This window comes from Doryrhamphus excisus, chromosome 16 (genome assembly GCF_030265055.1).
Source record: "Doryrhamphus excisus isolate RoL2022-K1 chromosome 16, RoL_Dexc_1.0, whole genome shotgun sequence".
In the NCBI taxonomy this organism is placed as follows: Eukaryota; Metazoa; Chordata; class Actinopteri; order Syngnathiformes; family Syngnathidae; genus Doryrhamphus; species Doryrhamphus excisus.
In genome coordinates, this window is record NC_080481.1 from 5880170 (window position 1) to 5898898 (window position 18729).

The 18729-nt window shown below is 44.6% G+C and overlaps 1 protein-coding gene across 1 annotated transcript; it reads left to right on the forward strand.

Moving 5' to 3' along the window:
* Positions 1–1248: 1248 nt before the first annotated feature.
* On the forward strand, positions 1249–17670 carry syt6a (synaptotagmin VIa). Its single transcript, XM_058052181.1, is given in 9 exon segments — positions 1249–1309; positions 1961–2063; positions 6370–6560; positions 6563–6794; positions 8170–8731; positions 8917–9037; positions 10502–10673; positions 10762–10912; positions 13486–17670. Coding segments are annotated over 9 exon segments (1665 nt in total). The 3' UTR covers positions 13558–17670.
* The last annotated feature ends 1059 nt before the right edge of the window (positions 17671–18729 follow it).

An 18729-nucleotide genomic window follows, 5' to 3' on the forward strand; every position in this document is an offset into this window, starting at 1 on the left:
AGAAATGATGGAAACATGATGGAGACATGATGGAAACATGATGGAGACATGATGGAAACATGATCGAAACACGATGGAGACATTATGGAAACACGATGGAGACATGATGGAAACACGATGGAGACATTATGGAAACACGATGGAGACATGATGGAAACACGATGTAGACATGATGGAAACACGATGGAGACATGATGGAAACATGATGGAGACATGATGGAGACATGATGGAAACTTTAAAAGCATGTATCGCTCGCCTCAAACCCCCCCCCCACCCAGCCAACTTCTCCCAGGCTGCTCCGTTTCGTTTGCGATGGCGTGGCCAGTCATGCTAATGGAAACGGAATTGTGGAACTTGTGCTTGAGTGTGTGAATATTTCTAGTATTTGTAGTATTCCCAGAATTTCTTCTCTATCAGCGTCCATACGCCAGGAGCTGTTACGTCCGTGTGATGTTCATCATCGTCATCCCTCCGGGAAAGTTAACCCATTCAACTTCTTTAATGCCTGCCCATGTTCTCCTCTGGGTCACTTCCCGCCTGCTTCCGTGCTGGTTGTGGCCGTTATCGGCCACTTGAGCTGCAGCGGAATGGAACAATCAACCTGCTCGGTCAACACAGGATCTCTGCGGCACAGCTCGCACACAAATGATAGTGGAGGATTGACACAGGCTGTGAAACACAAAGACAACGTGCAGCGTGACACGATACTTCAATAGGACAAAGCAGAAGTTGTACAAACCCCACATGGGCATCGTTTACCTCCTCACACATCCGACTTATCCGCCAGCGTCTCACACCACCTCACGGGTGGATGCTGGAGCTTCAGGATTTGGGCTTGTGTGTGTGCTGGGGTGGGGGGGGTGAGAAGGGGATTATGGGATTTGGTGAAAAAGGCACCATGGAATAAGAGCTCCAAAAATGGCTGAGGTGCCCACATGGAGATTAGCGGGAATTATTTGTCGCCCTCAGGGAAAGTAGACAGCAAGACGAGCCTGTTGGTGAAACAGCGTTTACAAATGAATGTCACCAGCTGCTAAATCCCATTCCTACATTTCCAGTGTCACGGAACGCCACCCGACTTCATTAGCTCCCTCTTACAAGTAAGACACAACACTCGGGCTGAAGAGTAGACGTGCGAGTCCCGAAGGCGTCCTTTAAAGCCAGCATCTTTTTCTCCATTGGGTCATTCGCTTCACAACTGTGCAAGTTTCTGAATCAAGTATCTGATTGACGCACATTTCGGCATGATGACGGATGAGTTGGGTGACTCAGATAGCGGCTTCACTCTGGTTCACACGCAGGTGACAGGTGACCCGAGCACACTGTGTTCCCGCACATGCGCTCTGTGACTGATGATGTAGTAGCCGAGCAGTTCCTGTGCATGTACTGTGTGGCTGGAGTCAATGGAGTCAATGGAATTGCGGATTCACGCAGGTTTCTGTGCTCGCTCGTGGCGAATGGTTCAAGGGAATGGAGTATCGGATCAGGTTTTTTAGCAAGTACGTGATGTAGCATTTACGGCACGCCGCAATGTGGTCATCACACTTGAAGTGCGAGATGTCCTCCGGCTTTTCACTGAAGCTGTGATGCAACACATGACCTGGTTGCTGTGGAAACGCCGTTTGATTAAAAGGAGAAGACCCTCGGGTGTCAATTTGCTGTCTTGCTCCATTCCGGCGCAAACGTTCATTAAATGTGTGCACCTTGTAAACAAACGGATGAGCCATCCAACTTCAGTTGTCATTTTGGGGGTTGGCGGGGGGGACTGGGGGGTACGGTCTTTGTGCAAATCATCTTGTGAGCAACAAAAAGACTCACTTGCCCGCCCTTCACTGCGGTGCCAACAGCCACCTGAGGGAGCGCGGCGGCCTGATTGATTCCGTGAAGGAAGTATTGATTGGGAGAAGTGTTTCTCAGCATGATGGGATCCCGAAAAGAGCCCCACTCCTGCGGAAATAGGCGTGGGTACAATCATTAACAGTGCGGCTAAAAAAGACGGAGGTGGCTACATTCCCACGCTGTCCGGCAGGAATAATGCGCTGACTCGGCTGCGCTCCATAAGGTGTGTGTCAGCAGGCATCCATGACTTTATTATCATTTACCTGGCTGGCCGTGTGACTTACAGTCACGCCTGCCTACGTCTGACCATGGCTGGGTTATTAGCAATCTGGCCACTGAAGCTGAGCTGCGTCTATTTCTGTAGCCATTATGCTAATCGCGCCTTCCGCGTCTGATTGACGAGTGCGTGGGCGGGCGTGGCTTTCCCTCATTAACCTTTTTTCCCGACAACACACTTCATCTCTTCTAGCGTACAGATGCTTGTTCCCGCTCTTAAACACAAAGAGGCTAAAGAAGCAAGACCATGAAGACACCCAAACCATCTTCTGACAGGAAATGGGATGACATGACTCAACATGAGTCTCTTTCTTGTACTCCGCTTTGGGGATAAATCCCCTCCTCCGAATAGTCAGCCGTGCAAATTTTCCGTTGCACATGCAGACTGCGGAGTCAGCATCAATTTGCTGTGATGACGGATGATCCACCGTCACCAGGATTTGGCCAACGCGTGGTCAGCTGAGACCCGCTGAGTGGTTCTTGCGCCTAAATCCTACCCACTTTTTGGCTCAGCTTAAGTTTGGAAGCCGTTTGAGACGTAAAGGAACACCGGCGGGTGAGGGCCTTTTTGAAACTGCTACATTTAGGCCCTTAGCACCTAGCGATAGCGGTTCAAAGGCCATTTTGAAACTGCCATGTTTACTATTAATATTCCGCACTTTCCTCCTTTTTTTGAGGGCCTCGACATGCACCAAAACGCAACAAAATTCCCGGGGTGCCAAACACAAACTTCCAAAACTGACTCAGTGGCTAGCACCCGCTGTAACTCTTTCAATCCAGGCCACTTTTCAAAACAACGATTTTGACAGATTTTTTACTTTTTTTAAGGCACACAGAAAATTGTGTTCTATGGTTATTTAAACATGGAACCTACCAAAACGAAAAAACTGACAAATTTGTTTCTACCTTTTTCCGTTGTTTAGTAATCAGCAGTAGAACATATGTAAGTTTCAGGGAAATATCAGCTCCCCATTAAAAAAGAAAGACAGGCAGCTTTCACTTTGACACTATGTTTTGTTCTTGTGACAAACTATACCAACATAAACAACACAAAAACGCTTGTTTTACATTTGATTGAATAAAAAGGGAAAAATGAAAAGGTTTGGACAAGATATCTGGGCATGCGAGTCTGTCCCTCACGGGCTTGCACATGTGGTCTCCTCGCCATGTAGCAGCTAACATTGGGCAGGAAGAGTCAAAGAACCTGTCTGGGTCGTCAGATGAGGAAACGTTAAAGTCCAGTTGACACAGTCTTTCCACGTTTTGCCGCTTCTTGGATTCCGAATCGGTCCGCTCACGTTCCCTGGATGGCGCCAGATAATGAAGGCTGACACGATGCAGATGAAAATAACGGGCTTCTCTCGATTAACAAAGGCTTCCATTACGACAAAAGCAACGTGAACTCATCCCTGCCCGGAGGCTCCAGCAGCTCGGGTTTGTCTTCAGCACAGGAAGATTTAGCTCAGTAAACATTTGAAGTAGGAAAAAAAATCTCATTGAATGTGGCCTAAAGCGTCTTCCTGCTATCCGTGCACTATTACACAGAATGAGCAGCACTCAGCTGGACCAGATAAATTAGAGTCAAGGCAGACTCCTGCGAAATGCAATGGGGAGTGTTCCAGGTATCAGATACGGGAATAGGATTATATCATTACTATATGGATTCAACAAATAGCGGGTTTTGTCTCTTCTCCCTCAGGCCCCGTGCATCCTGCTTGTCGGCACGCCTGGTTGGCGTCCGCATCTTTGTGTGCACGTTCAAAGCTCGGCCTCCTCTGTTGGCCACTTGGACACCTCATCCCTCATCTCTCATATCTCATCTCACATTCCTCATATCTCATCCCTCATATCTCATCCCTCATCTCACATCCGTCATATCTCATTCCTCATCTCACATCCCTCATATCTCATATCTCATCCCTCATCTCACATCCCTCATATCTCATCCCTCATATCACATCCCTCATCTCGCATCCCTCATCTCTCATATCTCATCTCACATCCCTCATATCTCATCCCTCATCTCATCCCTCATCTCACATCTCTCATATCTCATCCCTCATCTCATCCCTCATATCTTATCCCTCATCTCTCATTCCTCATCCTTCAGCCTTCATATCTCATCCCTCATCTCTCATATCTCATCTCTCATATCTCATCTCTCATTCCTCATATCTTATCCCTCATATCTCCTCCCTCATCCTTCATCTCACATCCTTCATCTCCCATCCCTTATCCCCCACCCCTCATCTCTCATCTCCCATCCCTCATCGGCATTTCAATGCTTTCCATTAGGGATCGATCAATATGTTTTTTTTGGGGGGGGGCAATGCCAATACAGATTTTTTTCCATCACCCTTAGCCGATGGCCGATTTTGCTTGGGCCGATATTTGTGGCCAATACTGCTTTTGCTCCCTCAATTTACATGAAAAAATGATAATGATAACAAATATTACAGGTCTCAATTTTAAACAAATATTTATTGAAATTATTCGGCATTCTTAAACACACATTTAAACGGCACTATCAACTTTAAAAGGAATACATATTCAACCATGTGCCAAACATTTCTGTTGTCGTTTATCCAGCATCGATGTGATGACTGCTCCTCCGCAGTGAGACGCACCCCCCCCCCCCAAACACTGACACAATTTAGTACGATATATAAAACACATCTCTCATCATTAAAGTTCGTGTTGTGCACGCTAAAGACATCTGATAGCAGACACGGCTGCTCCAATTCATTCTGTGTGTGCGCGCGCATGCTCGGAGAGAGCGCACACACATAACACGACACGCATTTAACCTCAGCCCGGCGTTGGCTGAATGAAAGTCCTACAAACACCATGGGACTGAATTGACAACGTTGCCATTAAAGCGGTGTTGGTAACTGTTAGCTGTACATATTAGCCTCCAACTACATCAACAGCTCCCTAATTCCAACGGTAGGCACTTTTAAAGATGAAGCATTCAGCAGCATTCCTGGTTTTCAGACCCATAAAAACAAAATTATATTTTCAAGCACGTATATTGCATACACTTGGTGTTCATGTTTCCTATTTCAAAACAGGTGGAAATATTTCAACTAAGTTTAACTGTTAGAGGCTAATTAAAAGTTGAAAACGTACCCTTGTTGTGATTCACCACTGTTGCGGTGTGGGAGGGGTAACGTGTGTTGCAGGGTCCTCCGGCAACACAAAGCTGCCCGGCGGATGCCTGTCTGTAAATCATGCGGCGGAAAAATACATCGGCGAACCCACGGGCGTATTGGCCGATACCGGGCCGGTATCACATTTACTTGTGTTGGAGTAAAGAACACAAATATCGGCCCGATATATCGGCCAGCCGATGTTTGGTCATCCTTACATTCCATGCTTATCCCGTGCCATCCGTGGCTGGAGTACATCATGTCCTTTACAACTACTGTGCTTTTTATGTCATGTGACACGAGGTGCGGAACAGTCCATGTACGTGCAGTCGCAGCTTCCCCTCTGAACAAAAAGTTCCCCCACTGACACATTAACTGTGGGGGAACAGGAAGACAAGAACAGGGAAATACGTAAACCACCGGTGTCCCAAGTGCAGCCCGGGGCTGTATTTTATCTGAAAAGATTTTTTAAAAACAAAGAACATCTGTCATTTGTCAAAGTGTTATGGGAATAAAGTTATAAGTTATAAGAAGGAAACTGAAATAGCTGGAATATAAAACTATGCTTGTTTACCAGAACAGGAACAGCATGCTGGTGTCCACAGCTCACCTTTTGGATTTATTTCTCGTCTCCTCACGTTATTCACTGGAACCTGATTGAAAAGCAGGTTCGCCCCCATGCTCTTGTCCTATGGAGGATATTGTGGACGATGGCCAAATTCCTGACTAAAGTGCAGTATTCCTTGTAAGATTGACACGGAAGCCTCAGGGGGAGTGGTCGTGTCCTTACCTCAGGGTTGGACCCCCGTCAACCCCGTGGCCTCCCCCCCAATAAAGGTCTTAGTACTTTCTCAAGGTTTTTCCTCAGTTTAAGAAGAGTCATGTGAAGATGACCAAAGTAAATTCATAGGATATGAATACCATTCCAGATACCCCCCGCGGGGGGGTAGCTGGAATGGATACTCCATCATGACATCACTAGATCGGATGCGTACTTGCCTTTACAAGCATCCTTATGACTGTGCTGAGCATTGACCTGACAGTGTCTCTCTGTGTCCTCTCACCCTCGTCCTCGCCATCTGTCCGTCCATATTGTGTTCCCAGACCCCACGGGCGGCCACCAGACGCTCCTTTTGGCCTCCTGCTGGCTGTGTTTGTGCTGTGCCTGGTTCTGCTGGGCCTCCTGGTCTTTGGCTCCTGGAAGCTGTGCGGGCTGCCTGGCCGCAGTAAGGCCGTTTTCCCGGGTCGGTCTCGGAGCGTGGACGAACGCCCGCTGCAGCCGGCGGCTGGTCCCCCCCACCACACCACCACCAGCATCGACGGCAACAGCAGCAGCAGCCGGCAGTTACCATGGCGACAGAGAAAGTGAACGACCCTGTGGGCCGTATGGGCTTCCTGGAGGCGGCGGTGAAGATAAGCCATACATCTCCTGACATCCCCACCGATGTGCAGCTTTCCATGAGGGAGCACTTCCTGCGCCGCACGCAGCGCATGCAGAGGCAGACCACGGAGCCCGCTTCCTCCACCCGGTTAGTGACTTTTATGAACCAGCTCCGTGGGGCACAAAGAGTCCTCCAAAAGAGCTTGAAATGAAATCCGGTCCTCTTGGGATTAACGGCCACATGAAATGCATAAAAAGTCTTTCGTCACGCAAGACCAAAGCCACGCGTCGCCTCGCAGGTCATCACTCTGACGCTAATTATACAAGACGACTTCATGAGGAGCCCGGGACCGGGCTGGGGGGGCACCGGGGGCTTGAGTGTTGGCATGCTAAGTGAGCGTCTCACGCTGGCGTCCGTCACAATTCAAGCTTCCTCTTGCTGCGTCAATCATATGCCATACAATTTATACACTGTATACACCGTATACATCCTACGCACCGTATACACCGTATACACCATACAACTTATACACAATATACACAGTATACACCGTATACACCATACAACTTATACACAATATACACACCGTATACATCGTATACATCGTATACATCGTATATACTGTACAACTTATACACAATATAGACCGTATACACCATATACGCCATACAACTTATACACAATATACACGGTATACACCGTATACACCGTATACAACTTATACACAATATACACCGTATACACCGTATACACCATACAACTTATACACAGTATACACCGTATACACACCGTATACACCATACAACTTATACACAATATACACAATATACACAGTATACACCGAATACACCATATACACCGCACAACTTATACACAATATAGACTGTATACACCATATACACCATACAGCTTATACACCATATAAACCGTATACACCATACAACTTATACACCGTATACAATGGGGGAGAGACTTGTCCGTGTTGTGGTGTCCCCTTTTTAAGGGGGTCTGCATGATCGTAGTGCTGCCGTTGTACGACTTCTTAACGTGGCATTCTTTGCGAATGACGGACGTTTGGTCCAGCTCTCCGCTGTTCTTTGAGAACCCATAGTGTTTCCAAACATACCATTTAAACGTTGGGGGGGGGTTAAATATAGAAACTAGTTGTATGTGCCTCACGGCTTCCGTCCGTATTCAATACAAAAGGCCAAATAATGATGATGCATTCATGGCACCTGGGGAACAGCATATATGGCGAAGTTGAACATTAATAAAACGGCGCTTGAATCGGATTTTACCGATACCCACAAATGCATCGAGATTAATCTAGATTTCACCCATCAATTGCATCCATACCCAGTGAATGAGCCGATATGTACACACATACATGCACACACACATATACATATACATATACATATATATATATATATATATATATATACATACACACACGGATGAATGGATGGATGGATGGACCAAACTCCAAAGTCACCCGCGTCTGTCTGTCGTCCCCACGCAGACACAGCTCCTTCAAGCGCCATCTTCCCCGGCAGATGCAGGTGGGCAGCCTGGACCTGGGGAACGACTACGTGTCGGACAAAGAGGAGAAGTCCACCAGCATCGGCCGCATCCAGCCGGAGCTCTACCAGCAGAAAACGTCGGAGTCGGAGGACTCGTCCAAGAACAGCAGCAGCAAAAACTGCGGCCGGATGAACTTCTCCCTCAAGTACGACTATGAGGGCGAGGCCCTGCTGGTCCACATCATCCGGGCGGTGGAGCTCCCCGCCAAGGACTTGTGCGGCACGTCCGACCCTTATGTGAAGATCTACCTGCTGCCTGACCGCAAGAAGTTCCAGACGCGCGTCCACAGGAAGACCCTCAACCCAACCTTCGACGAGAGCTTCCGCTTCCCGGTGCCTTACGACCAGCTGGCCGCCAGGAAGCTCCACATGAGCGTCTTCGACTTCGACAGGTTCTCCCGCCATGACATGATCGGGGAGGTGGTGCTGGACAACCTGCTGGAGACGTCCGACCTGTCCCGGGAGACCAACGTGTGGAAGGACATCGACTACGCCACCAGCGTAAGACCAACAACCCCCCGTCGTCTCTTTTCCTTCCTCGCCTGCTTGGGTGGGAATTTATTCCTAAAAAAAGGATTATAGGACTATAATAATGGCAGGAATGGCATTGTCTTTCTTTATGATTATTATTCCATATCAAAAGTATTGGGACGCTTCTCACTAGGCTTGGTCTTATGCGTCCTCAGGAGAGCGTGGACCTCGGGGAGATCATGTTCTCCCTCTGCTACCTGCCCACCGCCGGCAGACTCACGCTGACCGTCATCAAGTGCAGGAACCTGAAGGCCATGGACATCACCGGATACTCAGGTGCGTCTCGTCATCCACCAAAGACGGGCGGCGCCGGCTGAGCGTCATTCCAGACAAAGATGCACGCTACCGTAACATAGTCGTTGTCTGCTTGGACCATCAAGGGAGGCTGGATAAAAAACATCTTCTCAAAGTAACAACGTTACTTGCTCATGTGAGAAGTTCTTTCCTTGTAAAGAATATGACATTGCTCTGGCAAGATTATTACTTTTGGGGGATGAAATATACGTTTTCTTGAAAACTACGACTGTAGTCCTGCAAAATTAGGACTTTTTCAGGAAAATATACACCTAAAAATAAAATGTGCTTTTCAAAAATAGGATGTTTTTTCTGGAAAATATGCCTTATTCTAATGTTATTATTATGACTTTTTCTATAATTCTTCTTTCTTGGAAAAACAAGGCTTTTCATCCAGCAAAACGACATATACTTTGAGTTGAAAATATAATTTTTTTTCTTGCTTCTGTGGAAAACTTTTTTCTTAGAAAATATCCCCCCCCAAAAAGACCTCACTGTTGAAAACAATCTGGAACTGTAAATTAATCTGGAAAATGAACAATTTTATTCTCATATTATGAATTCCATCATCCATTTTCTTGAAAAAAATATGACTTTACTTAGGATTACGATTTTTGGGTGAAAAATTATGATTTAGACTTTATTCCCAAATTATTATGACTTTGTTTCTTCATTCATTCATTCATTCATTCATTTTCTACCGCTTATCCTCACGAAGGTCGCGGGGGTGCTGGAGCCTATCCCAGCTGTCTTCGGGCAAGAGGCGGGGTACACCCTGGACTGATGGCCAGCCAATCACAGGGCACATATAGACAAACAACCATTCACACTCACATTCATACCTATGGACAATTTGGAGTGGCCAATTAACCTAGCATGTTTTTGGAATGTGTGAGGAAACCGGAGTACCCGGAGAAAACCCACTCATGCACGGGAAGAACATGCAAACTCCACACAGAGATGGCCAAGGGTGGAATTGAACTTGGGTCTCCTAGCTGTGAGGGCTGCGTGCTAACCACTCGCTCGCCGTGCAGCCACTTTGTTTCTTCTTTAAAAAAAAAAAAGCTTTGTATCTTTTTTTTTGGAAAGCACCATTTATTTTCATATGGGGTCCAACCTTTCCATGAAAATCTTTTTGTTGCAGTGAAAGTAAATATGCAGGGCCGTGTTCATCGGCCGTCAGCGACAGGTAGATGTGAGGTCGGCATTGTTGCGGTACGACACATTGCATCTGCGTATTAGCTGGCCTCAAGGGAGCGTGTACAGATTGAACAATAGCGGTCCCAGGATTGACTGAGGTTCCTGGGGAACACCGCAGGTTATAGCCATTTGGTCTGAGACACAGTTAGCAAATGTACAACTGAATTTGTACTTTGGTAAATGTCTCATAAAGTTTCCCGTCATGACTTCTCTTCCTGCCCGTTTGTCTCTGGTTCTTCCGAGCAGATCCGTACGTCAAAGTGTCTCTCATATGTGACGGGCGACGTCTGAAGAAAAAGAAGACGAGCATCAAGAAGAACACCCTGAACCCCACCTACAATGAGGCCATCATCTTCGACATCCCCCCCGACAGCATGGACCACGTCAGCCTGCACATCTCCGTCATGGACTATGACTTGTACGGAAAAACACGGCCGCAAAAAATAAAATCTCATCAAAGTAAGCTTTCCACGTGAAGTCACACGGCGTTGGTCTGCCCCCCGCAGGGTGGGTCACAACGAGGTCATCGGCGTCATGCTGTTGGGATGCAACGCTGAGGGGCTGGGCAGGGACCACTGGAACGAAATGCTGGCTTACCCCCGCAAGCCCATCGCACACTGGCACCCCCTGCTGGAGCCCAAGAAGTCCGAGAAGGAGGTGAGCGCCTTCCTCGCCGTAACGCAGGAAATGTCATCGACTGCTGTAAAAAAAAAATATATATATATACAGTGAAGAAAATAAGTATTTGAACACCCTGCTATTTTGCTATTTCTCCCACTTAGAAATCATGGAGGGGTCTGAAATTTTCATCGTAGGTGCATGTCCACTGTGAGAGAGATAAACTAAAAAGAAAAATCCAGAAATCACAATGCATGATTTTTTTAACAATTTATTTGTGTGATACAGCTGCTAATAAGTATTTGAACACCTGAGAAAATGAATGTTAATATTTGGTACAGTAGCCTTTGTTTGCTATTACAGAGGTCAAACGTTTCCTGTAGTTTTTCACCAGGTTTGCACACACTGCAGGAGGGATCTTGGCCCACTCCTCCACACAGATCTTCTCTAGATCAGTCAGGTTTCTGGGCTGTCGCTGAGAAACACGGAGTTTGAGCTCCCTCCAAAGATTTTCGATTGGGTTCAGGTCTGGAGACTGGCTGGGCCATGCTAGAACCTTGATATGCTTCTTACGGAGCCACTCCTTGGTTTTCCTGGCTGTGTGCTTCGGGTCGTTGTCGTGTTGGAAGACCCAGCCACGACCCATCTTCAATGCTCTGACAGAGGGAAGGAGGTTGTTCCCCAAAATCTCACAATACACGGCCCCAGTCATCCTCTCTTTAATGCAGTGCACTCGTCCTGTCCCATGTGCAGAAAAACACCCCCAAAGCATGATGCTACCACCCCCATGCTTCACAGTAGGGATGGTGTTCTTCGGATTGTACTCTTCATTCTTCTTCCTCCAAACACGCTTATTGGAATTATGACCAAAAAGTTCTATTTTGGTCTCATCTGACCATAAAACTTTCTCCCATGACTCCTCTGTATCATCCAAATGGTCATATGCAAACTTAAGACGGGCCTTGACATGTGCTGGTTTAAGCAGGGGAACCTTTCGTGCCATGCATGATTTCACATCATGACGTCTTAGTGTATTACCTACAGTAACCTTGGAAACGGTGGTCCCAGCTCTTTTCAGGTCATTGACCAAGTCCTGTCGTGTAGTTCTGGGCTGATTCCTCACCTTTCTTAGAATCATTGAGACCCCACGAGGTGATATCTTGCATGGGGCTCCACTCCGATTGAGATTGACCGTCATGTTTAGCTTCTTCCATTTTCTAATGATAGCTCCAACAGTGGACCTTTTTTCACCAAGCTGCTTGGTAATTGCTCCGTAGCCCTTTCCAGCCTTGTGGAGGTGTACAATTTTGTCTCTGGTGTCTTTGGACAGCTCTTTGGTCTTCGCCATGTTACAAGTTAAAGTCTTACTGATTGTATGGGGTGGACAGGTGTCTTTATGCAGCTAACGACCTCAAACAGGTGCATCTGATTCAGGATGATACATGGAGTGCAGGTGGACTTCTAATGGGCAGACTAACAGGTCTTTCAGGGTCAGAATTCTAGATGATACACAGGTGTTCAAATACTTATTTGCAGCTGTATCACACAAATAAATTGTTAAAAAATCATGCATTGTGATTTCTGGATTTTTCTTTTTAGTTTATCTCTCTCACAGTGGACATGCACCTACGATGAAAATTTCAGACCCCTCCATGATTTCTAAGTGGGAGAAATAGCAAAATAGCAGGGTGTTCAAATACTTATTTTCTTCACTGTATACACATACACATATGTATATATACATATATACACACACACACATATATATACATATATATGTATATATACACACATATATATATGAATATATACATATGTATACATATATACATGTGTGTATATATATATAAATATATACAGACATATATATATATATATACACATATATACACATCATATATATAAATATATACATACATATATATATATACACATATATATATATAATGAGAAATATTTTTAATTAATGCCAGTTGATTAAAAATTATCAAAAAGGTGATATAGTTTCGCTATAATAAAAAAATCAAAATGTATTTATTTATTGTAATGTTTTTTACTTTTCATAATGGGGGGAGGCGGCACGGCGGTCTGGTGGTTAGTGCGCAGACCTCACAGCTAGGAGACCAGGGTTCGGTCCCCGCCCTCGGCCATCTCTGTGTGGAGTTTGCATGTTCTCCCCGTGCATGCGTGGGTTTTCTCCGGGTACTCCGGTTTCCTCCCCCATTCCAAAAACATGCTAGGTTAATTGGCCACTCCAAATTGTCCATAGGTATGAAGGTGAGTGTGAATTGTTGTTTGTCTATATGTGCCCTGTGATTGGCTGGCGACCAGTCCAGGGTGTACCCCGCCTCTGCCCGAAGACAGCTGGGATAGGCTCCAGCACCCCCCGCGACCCTCGTGAGGAAAAAAGCGGTAGAAAATGAATGAATGAATAATGGGGGGATAAGTTTGTGAGATAAAAAAAAACTATTGAATAAAAAATAAATAGTTGAAATATTTAAAATTGGCTATCGTATCTCTTTGAATGTTTTTTCAATTTTTTTGCCCCTTTGTCTTACTGATTACAGACTAAAATACAAGTGTGTGTGTGTGTGTGTGTGTGTGTGTGACAGTGGAAAGCGAGGACGGCCAGTTTTGACAGCCAGGGCTCCTGCCCCTCCCCTCGGCCCCCGGCGACACCCTGAGAGGCGCCACCTGAGACCCCCTGCGGCGGAGGCGGGGGCGACGCTGCTGTGTCTTCTGCCTCCTGCCGGTCCACTTCCTGTCTGTCTGACTCTGTTCTGACACCCCTCCGTCTGCCCTCCCAAACGAGGCCCCATCCTACCACCCCCACCTTCCGCCAGGTCACGTCAGGTCAGAGCGTCTGGTGTTTGCGGTTTAGGGGCCGTCAGCTAAAGCGGCTGTTCCTTGACGGGAAGGTCGGGGGTCGCCAGGGAACATTTCTGGTGCAAAAGGGGAAGTCGGAGGAGAGGAGTTCCGAAATTAAGTGTCACATATGAAAAAAAATGTTTTTTGTTGTTCAAGCTGAGTTCGCATCATCGCATCAACAACACGATGACATGATTGATCGTGCAATGGTTGTTTTTCTGCCTAGCAACACGTAAAATCATTTGCTCTCCTGGTTATTTTCACTCTTAATTAAAGTCTTAATTCATTTTTTAAATGATATCAAATTAAAATGGGGTTTAAACCAATAAAATTAATGACACTAACTCAAAATTAATATAATGAAATTAGCACAACCTGCCACTTTCCCTGGTTGTTTTACTCTATTAAGTCTTCATTCATTATTCTTTTTTTCATTCAAACAATAAAACTCATGTATAATATTAATAAAAATAAGCTAAATTAATTTAATTTAAAACACTGTTTACCTTTTAATTCATTGAAATTTATTCAGAATGATAAAACTGACTTAAAACAATAACTTGTCATTTGAAAAAATATTGAAATGAGCACCACTCGTTAGTTTTAGGCTTTGTTGTTTTTCAACAAAAAATGTTTTGTGAAGTAATACTCAAAATTAAACTAATTTCATTGACATATGTTTTATATATATTAAAAAAAATAAAATAAAATAATTAACATTGAATTGAAATGAATTTAGTTTTCTAAAAAAGTCATCAAAATGAGCACAACGTGTTAATTCTCTGTTTGTTTTCATACAAATCGGGCTTTTTTTCATTTAGTAGAAAACGCAATTTGAAAACAATATTCATTACACTTTTACTTAATTAATTGAATTAAAATAGATTATGTTTGTAGTGATTCAAGCAAAATACAAAAAAATAATGAAAATAACATATATAACATAATAAAAGTGTTTTAAAAATAATCATAAAATAATTCAAAATCAATAATAATAAAACCAAATGACTGAAAAAGTAATTCTCGTGAATTGCAATTGTTTTGTAGAAAAGTACGACTATAAGCCCGCCAGGCCGTGACCTTCTCTGCTCGTTTGTGGTGGTTCCTCCAGGCGGAGTTTGTATATTTTCATGTCATGTGTTTTTAGCGCTTCGGTGTGACGAGTACATAACCGTAGCGATGTTTGGAGCGTAGCCTCACCAGTGGTGACATTCCGAGGAAAATAAGGCAACCCCAAACACTCCCTCCCTCCGTGGGTTTTTCCACTCTGGTTGTGATTCTGTGCTTCACCCGGATCCCCTCAGGCTCTCGTCACACTTTTCATTGACGTTGTGAGAAGAAATCAGCATTTTGGTGCCGTGTTTCCCATACGCCACAAAGTCTGCCAGATATGATGAAGAAGAAGACGTAGCAGGAGGCTTGGGGTTTGAACACGCTCGATGAGCGACAAGTCTCGTGAAGTCTTTTGGAGACATCTCAACAGGACATATTTGTTTGGCTTTTCCACTTTTTGTGTTGTCATCAACTTCAACTTGTCTATGTCGCCCCCTAGTGGCCACAAATGACAAGGATTAGACGCGTCACACCCATTTGTGGCCCAGCAGATCTAAGGTCTGGTTTGAAACGTGTTTCTGCTTTTGTCTGCTCAAAACCCAAACATGGACATCTACATTTAGATGTCATCTACACCTACATCAAGGCATTTCTGGATTTGGGTTCAAAAGTCGTTTATGCTGCCCCCAATACAATGCACAAAATCGAAAACACACTTGTTTTCAAAGTCTAAAATTGGGGAAAAAGTGGTCAATGAATCAGTGTGTGAAATCTAAGTGGTTGATCAGATTCAATCAGGGTTGGGTTTAAAAGTCATTATGTTGCCCTCTACTGGCCAAAAAACCCACAACCACATCAGAAATCTCATTTCATCCACAAATAAAAGACAAGTCGTTTTCAAACTCTGAAAACTGGGGAAAACATGGAGAAAGATGATCCGGTGTGAGGGCCGATGGGATTCAACCAGGGTTAGGTACAAAATGCTGCCCCCAACTGGCCAGGATTGGCACATCTAACCACATTCATGCAAGATTGTTTTCCAAGTCTAAAAACAGGGCAAAAAATAGCAAAAGACAATTGGTTGATGATCCAGTGTGTCGGATTCCAAAAGTCATCGGTGCCACCCTCATCTGGCCAAAAAGACAATGACAACATTCAAAATCTAACCACGGTTGGACGATTGGTTGATGATCCGGTATGTCATATCTACGGACGGCCAATCAGTTTCCATCAGGATTGGGTTCAAAATGGCCAAAAAAAACAATGACATTAAACTAACCAGCTGGTTTTCGAAGTCTATCAAGACGATTGGTTGTTGATCCAGTCATATCTAATGGCGGCCAGGCGGCTTTGATCGGGGTGGGTTCAAGTCCTTTAATCTGCCCCCGACTGGCCAAAAAAAATGCAAAGTTATTTTCTAATGGGATGATTAGATGAAGATTAGACGTGTCATCATAGGAAATAAAAAAGGGTGACTGATGATGTCGGGTTAGGTCCTAATATCAAAAACAACTCAACAGGAAGTCATTTCTTCCATAATTTGTCTAAACCACGCCCCTTATCTGACCGTATGTCAACAGTGTCTCCAGGGGCTCCGCTTTCCAGACTGTGTAGGCCGCGTGCAGATGTTTCCGGCAGGATCTGTTTTCGACATTTACTGCTGCGTCGGCCTGACGGGGGTCAGCCCAGTCGAGTGGGCGGCGGAAAAGCCGTGACATTTAGTCTAACTGCCGCTCGTTGAGAGACGGCGGCGGGGAGCGTGTTCATTGGTGGTTGTGTCATCTCTCTGTCTTGTCATGTGGCATGCCCAAGCAAAAAACAAAACTACAACCCAAGTGATTTAGTTTTCAGTTAGAGTTCCCAATACCAAAATGTGAACATGACCTAAGGATCATGTGATCCCTGTTCTAAAAAAATCTGTCAGAGTCGGAGAACGAAGCTGTCTTTCAAGGGTCAAACTGATGCAGATCTATTTCGTTTTCAGCAATGCTGTGTTTGCCCCATTTGGAGATCGTAAGTCGAGTTGAGTAAACCTGACTCCTGCCGTCTCAGGAGTCGTTCGGGTTGAGGCCTGGGCTTCTACTCTGCTCAGCTCTCAATCAGAGGGATTGTGTGGTCGCAGGATGGAGCCTGGGTGGTCCAGCCCTGCAAAAACAAGCCCGCTGACAGAGAGTTGAGTTGAGCCAGTGGGGTTCAAGAGAGACGGAGCGGAGTGTCATTGGAGCAGGAATGAATCAATGTGTTCAACAGTCGCTTCTACTGCAAATGTTCATCGGAAACAGAAAAATTTCACGAACTTTGGCTACATACGCCCTTGGAATGATCGGTACACACAGAAAAATCATGGTAAAGACCGACCAATCACACTTCTTACGATCTGTACCGTTGCCTTGACGCAGAAGCAGCAGAAACATAAGCTAGGATCTAGAAACAGTAAATGGTCTAGCAAACCGGAACATCCACTTTATTGTACGTTATTGTCCCAGTTCTACAGCAGTTCTACACTTGTTTTACTTTCATTCGGGCTCTCCAATAATATTTCCTTGAAACTTTGTCTGTTTGTTTGCTCAACCATTGAAATCATACGATCTGGTTTGAGTACTTTTTGGACTGTTATCTCTTCGCTCTGCCTACCTTTCTCGATATGATTTCTTGATACGATAGCACAGACGTTTCTTATTGGACATTTTGTATTTGTAACAAAGATGAACGTGTGTGATGCCATGAAGAGTTGAGTTGTTATCCTTACGTTTGATGACATTCTTATCGCCATTCTATGGGCCAATAGCTGTTACTGTCAGACCGCTGTGTTGTTTTCCTTCCTTGAGGTGTCATTTGCTGTTCTGGGTTCTGTGACCTGATATTTCTTTGGATTAAAAGGGTCTTATATGCAAAACTGGATCTTGTTTGTGGGTTTTTGGGCTCCAATGGCCCCCTGTCTAACGAGCCACGGCGGCCATCGACGACACAAAATGAGACGGCTTGACAACATCCAATTAAAGTGTTTCTATATTGTTGTTTTATGGCAATAATAATAATAATATAGAAGATACACGGCCATGGAGGACGTGGGATTCACTCTGTTTACAAGCCAAAATGCCAAGTGAAATGCTGAGATTCAGGTAAGTCGTTAGGAAGATAGCTCACCTCCTCAGCCCTCCGAACCACTAGGGGGCAGCATGTTAGAAATGAGCGTAAGGAAAACAATGTATGGCCAAAATTTTATGCTCAATTTGACCTAAAAATCCACCAGTGGATTCTTTGTTTTTGTGATTAAAAACAGCAGCAAAATGCTGTCCTTACAAAATTGACATATATTTTGTAAACATCAAACAACGACTCAAATGTACACGTTTTTGAAAACAACAAAGAAAATGTGAAAGTCTTAACCTACGTATGTTTTGATAAATATCTTTAAAATGATTCTTCAACAAACGCAGTGTACCGTCCATGGTAACATTGAACGTAGAAGACCATTTAGAGCAGGGGTCTCAAACTCAATTTACTTGGGGGGCCACTGGAGCTAGCTAGGGTCTGGGCGAGGCTGGGCCGCAAAAAAAAAAAAAAACGCATTTATTAAAAACAGAAAAATGAATAAACTTTGCTTTGGTTCCGATTTTCTACAAGAAAAGCTCTGATAAAACATTCCACTGTTCTCAAATATGTTACTTTTTATTTTTCTACACAAAATAAGATCAAGAATAAAGAAAATCAATCAATCAGTAATAAATAAATATAATAATAATAATAAAACTTAAGAAACCACATATAGTTGGTGGGTAGACAAATTATTTTTTTCAGATTAAAATGAACAAAGCATTATTAGAGCCCTGTAGACATGACAAAACACGACTATAGTCACATTTATAATTTTTTATTTACAACATATTGCGCAACTGCAGGGTCTTGAGACACATGCTAACTCGAAAACTAGA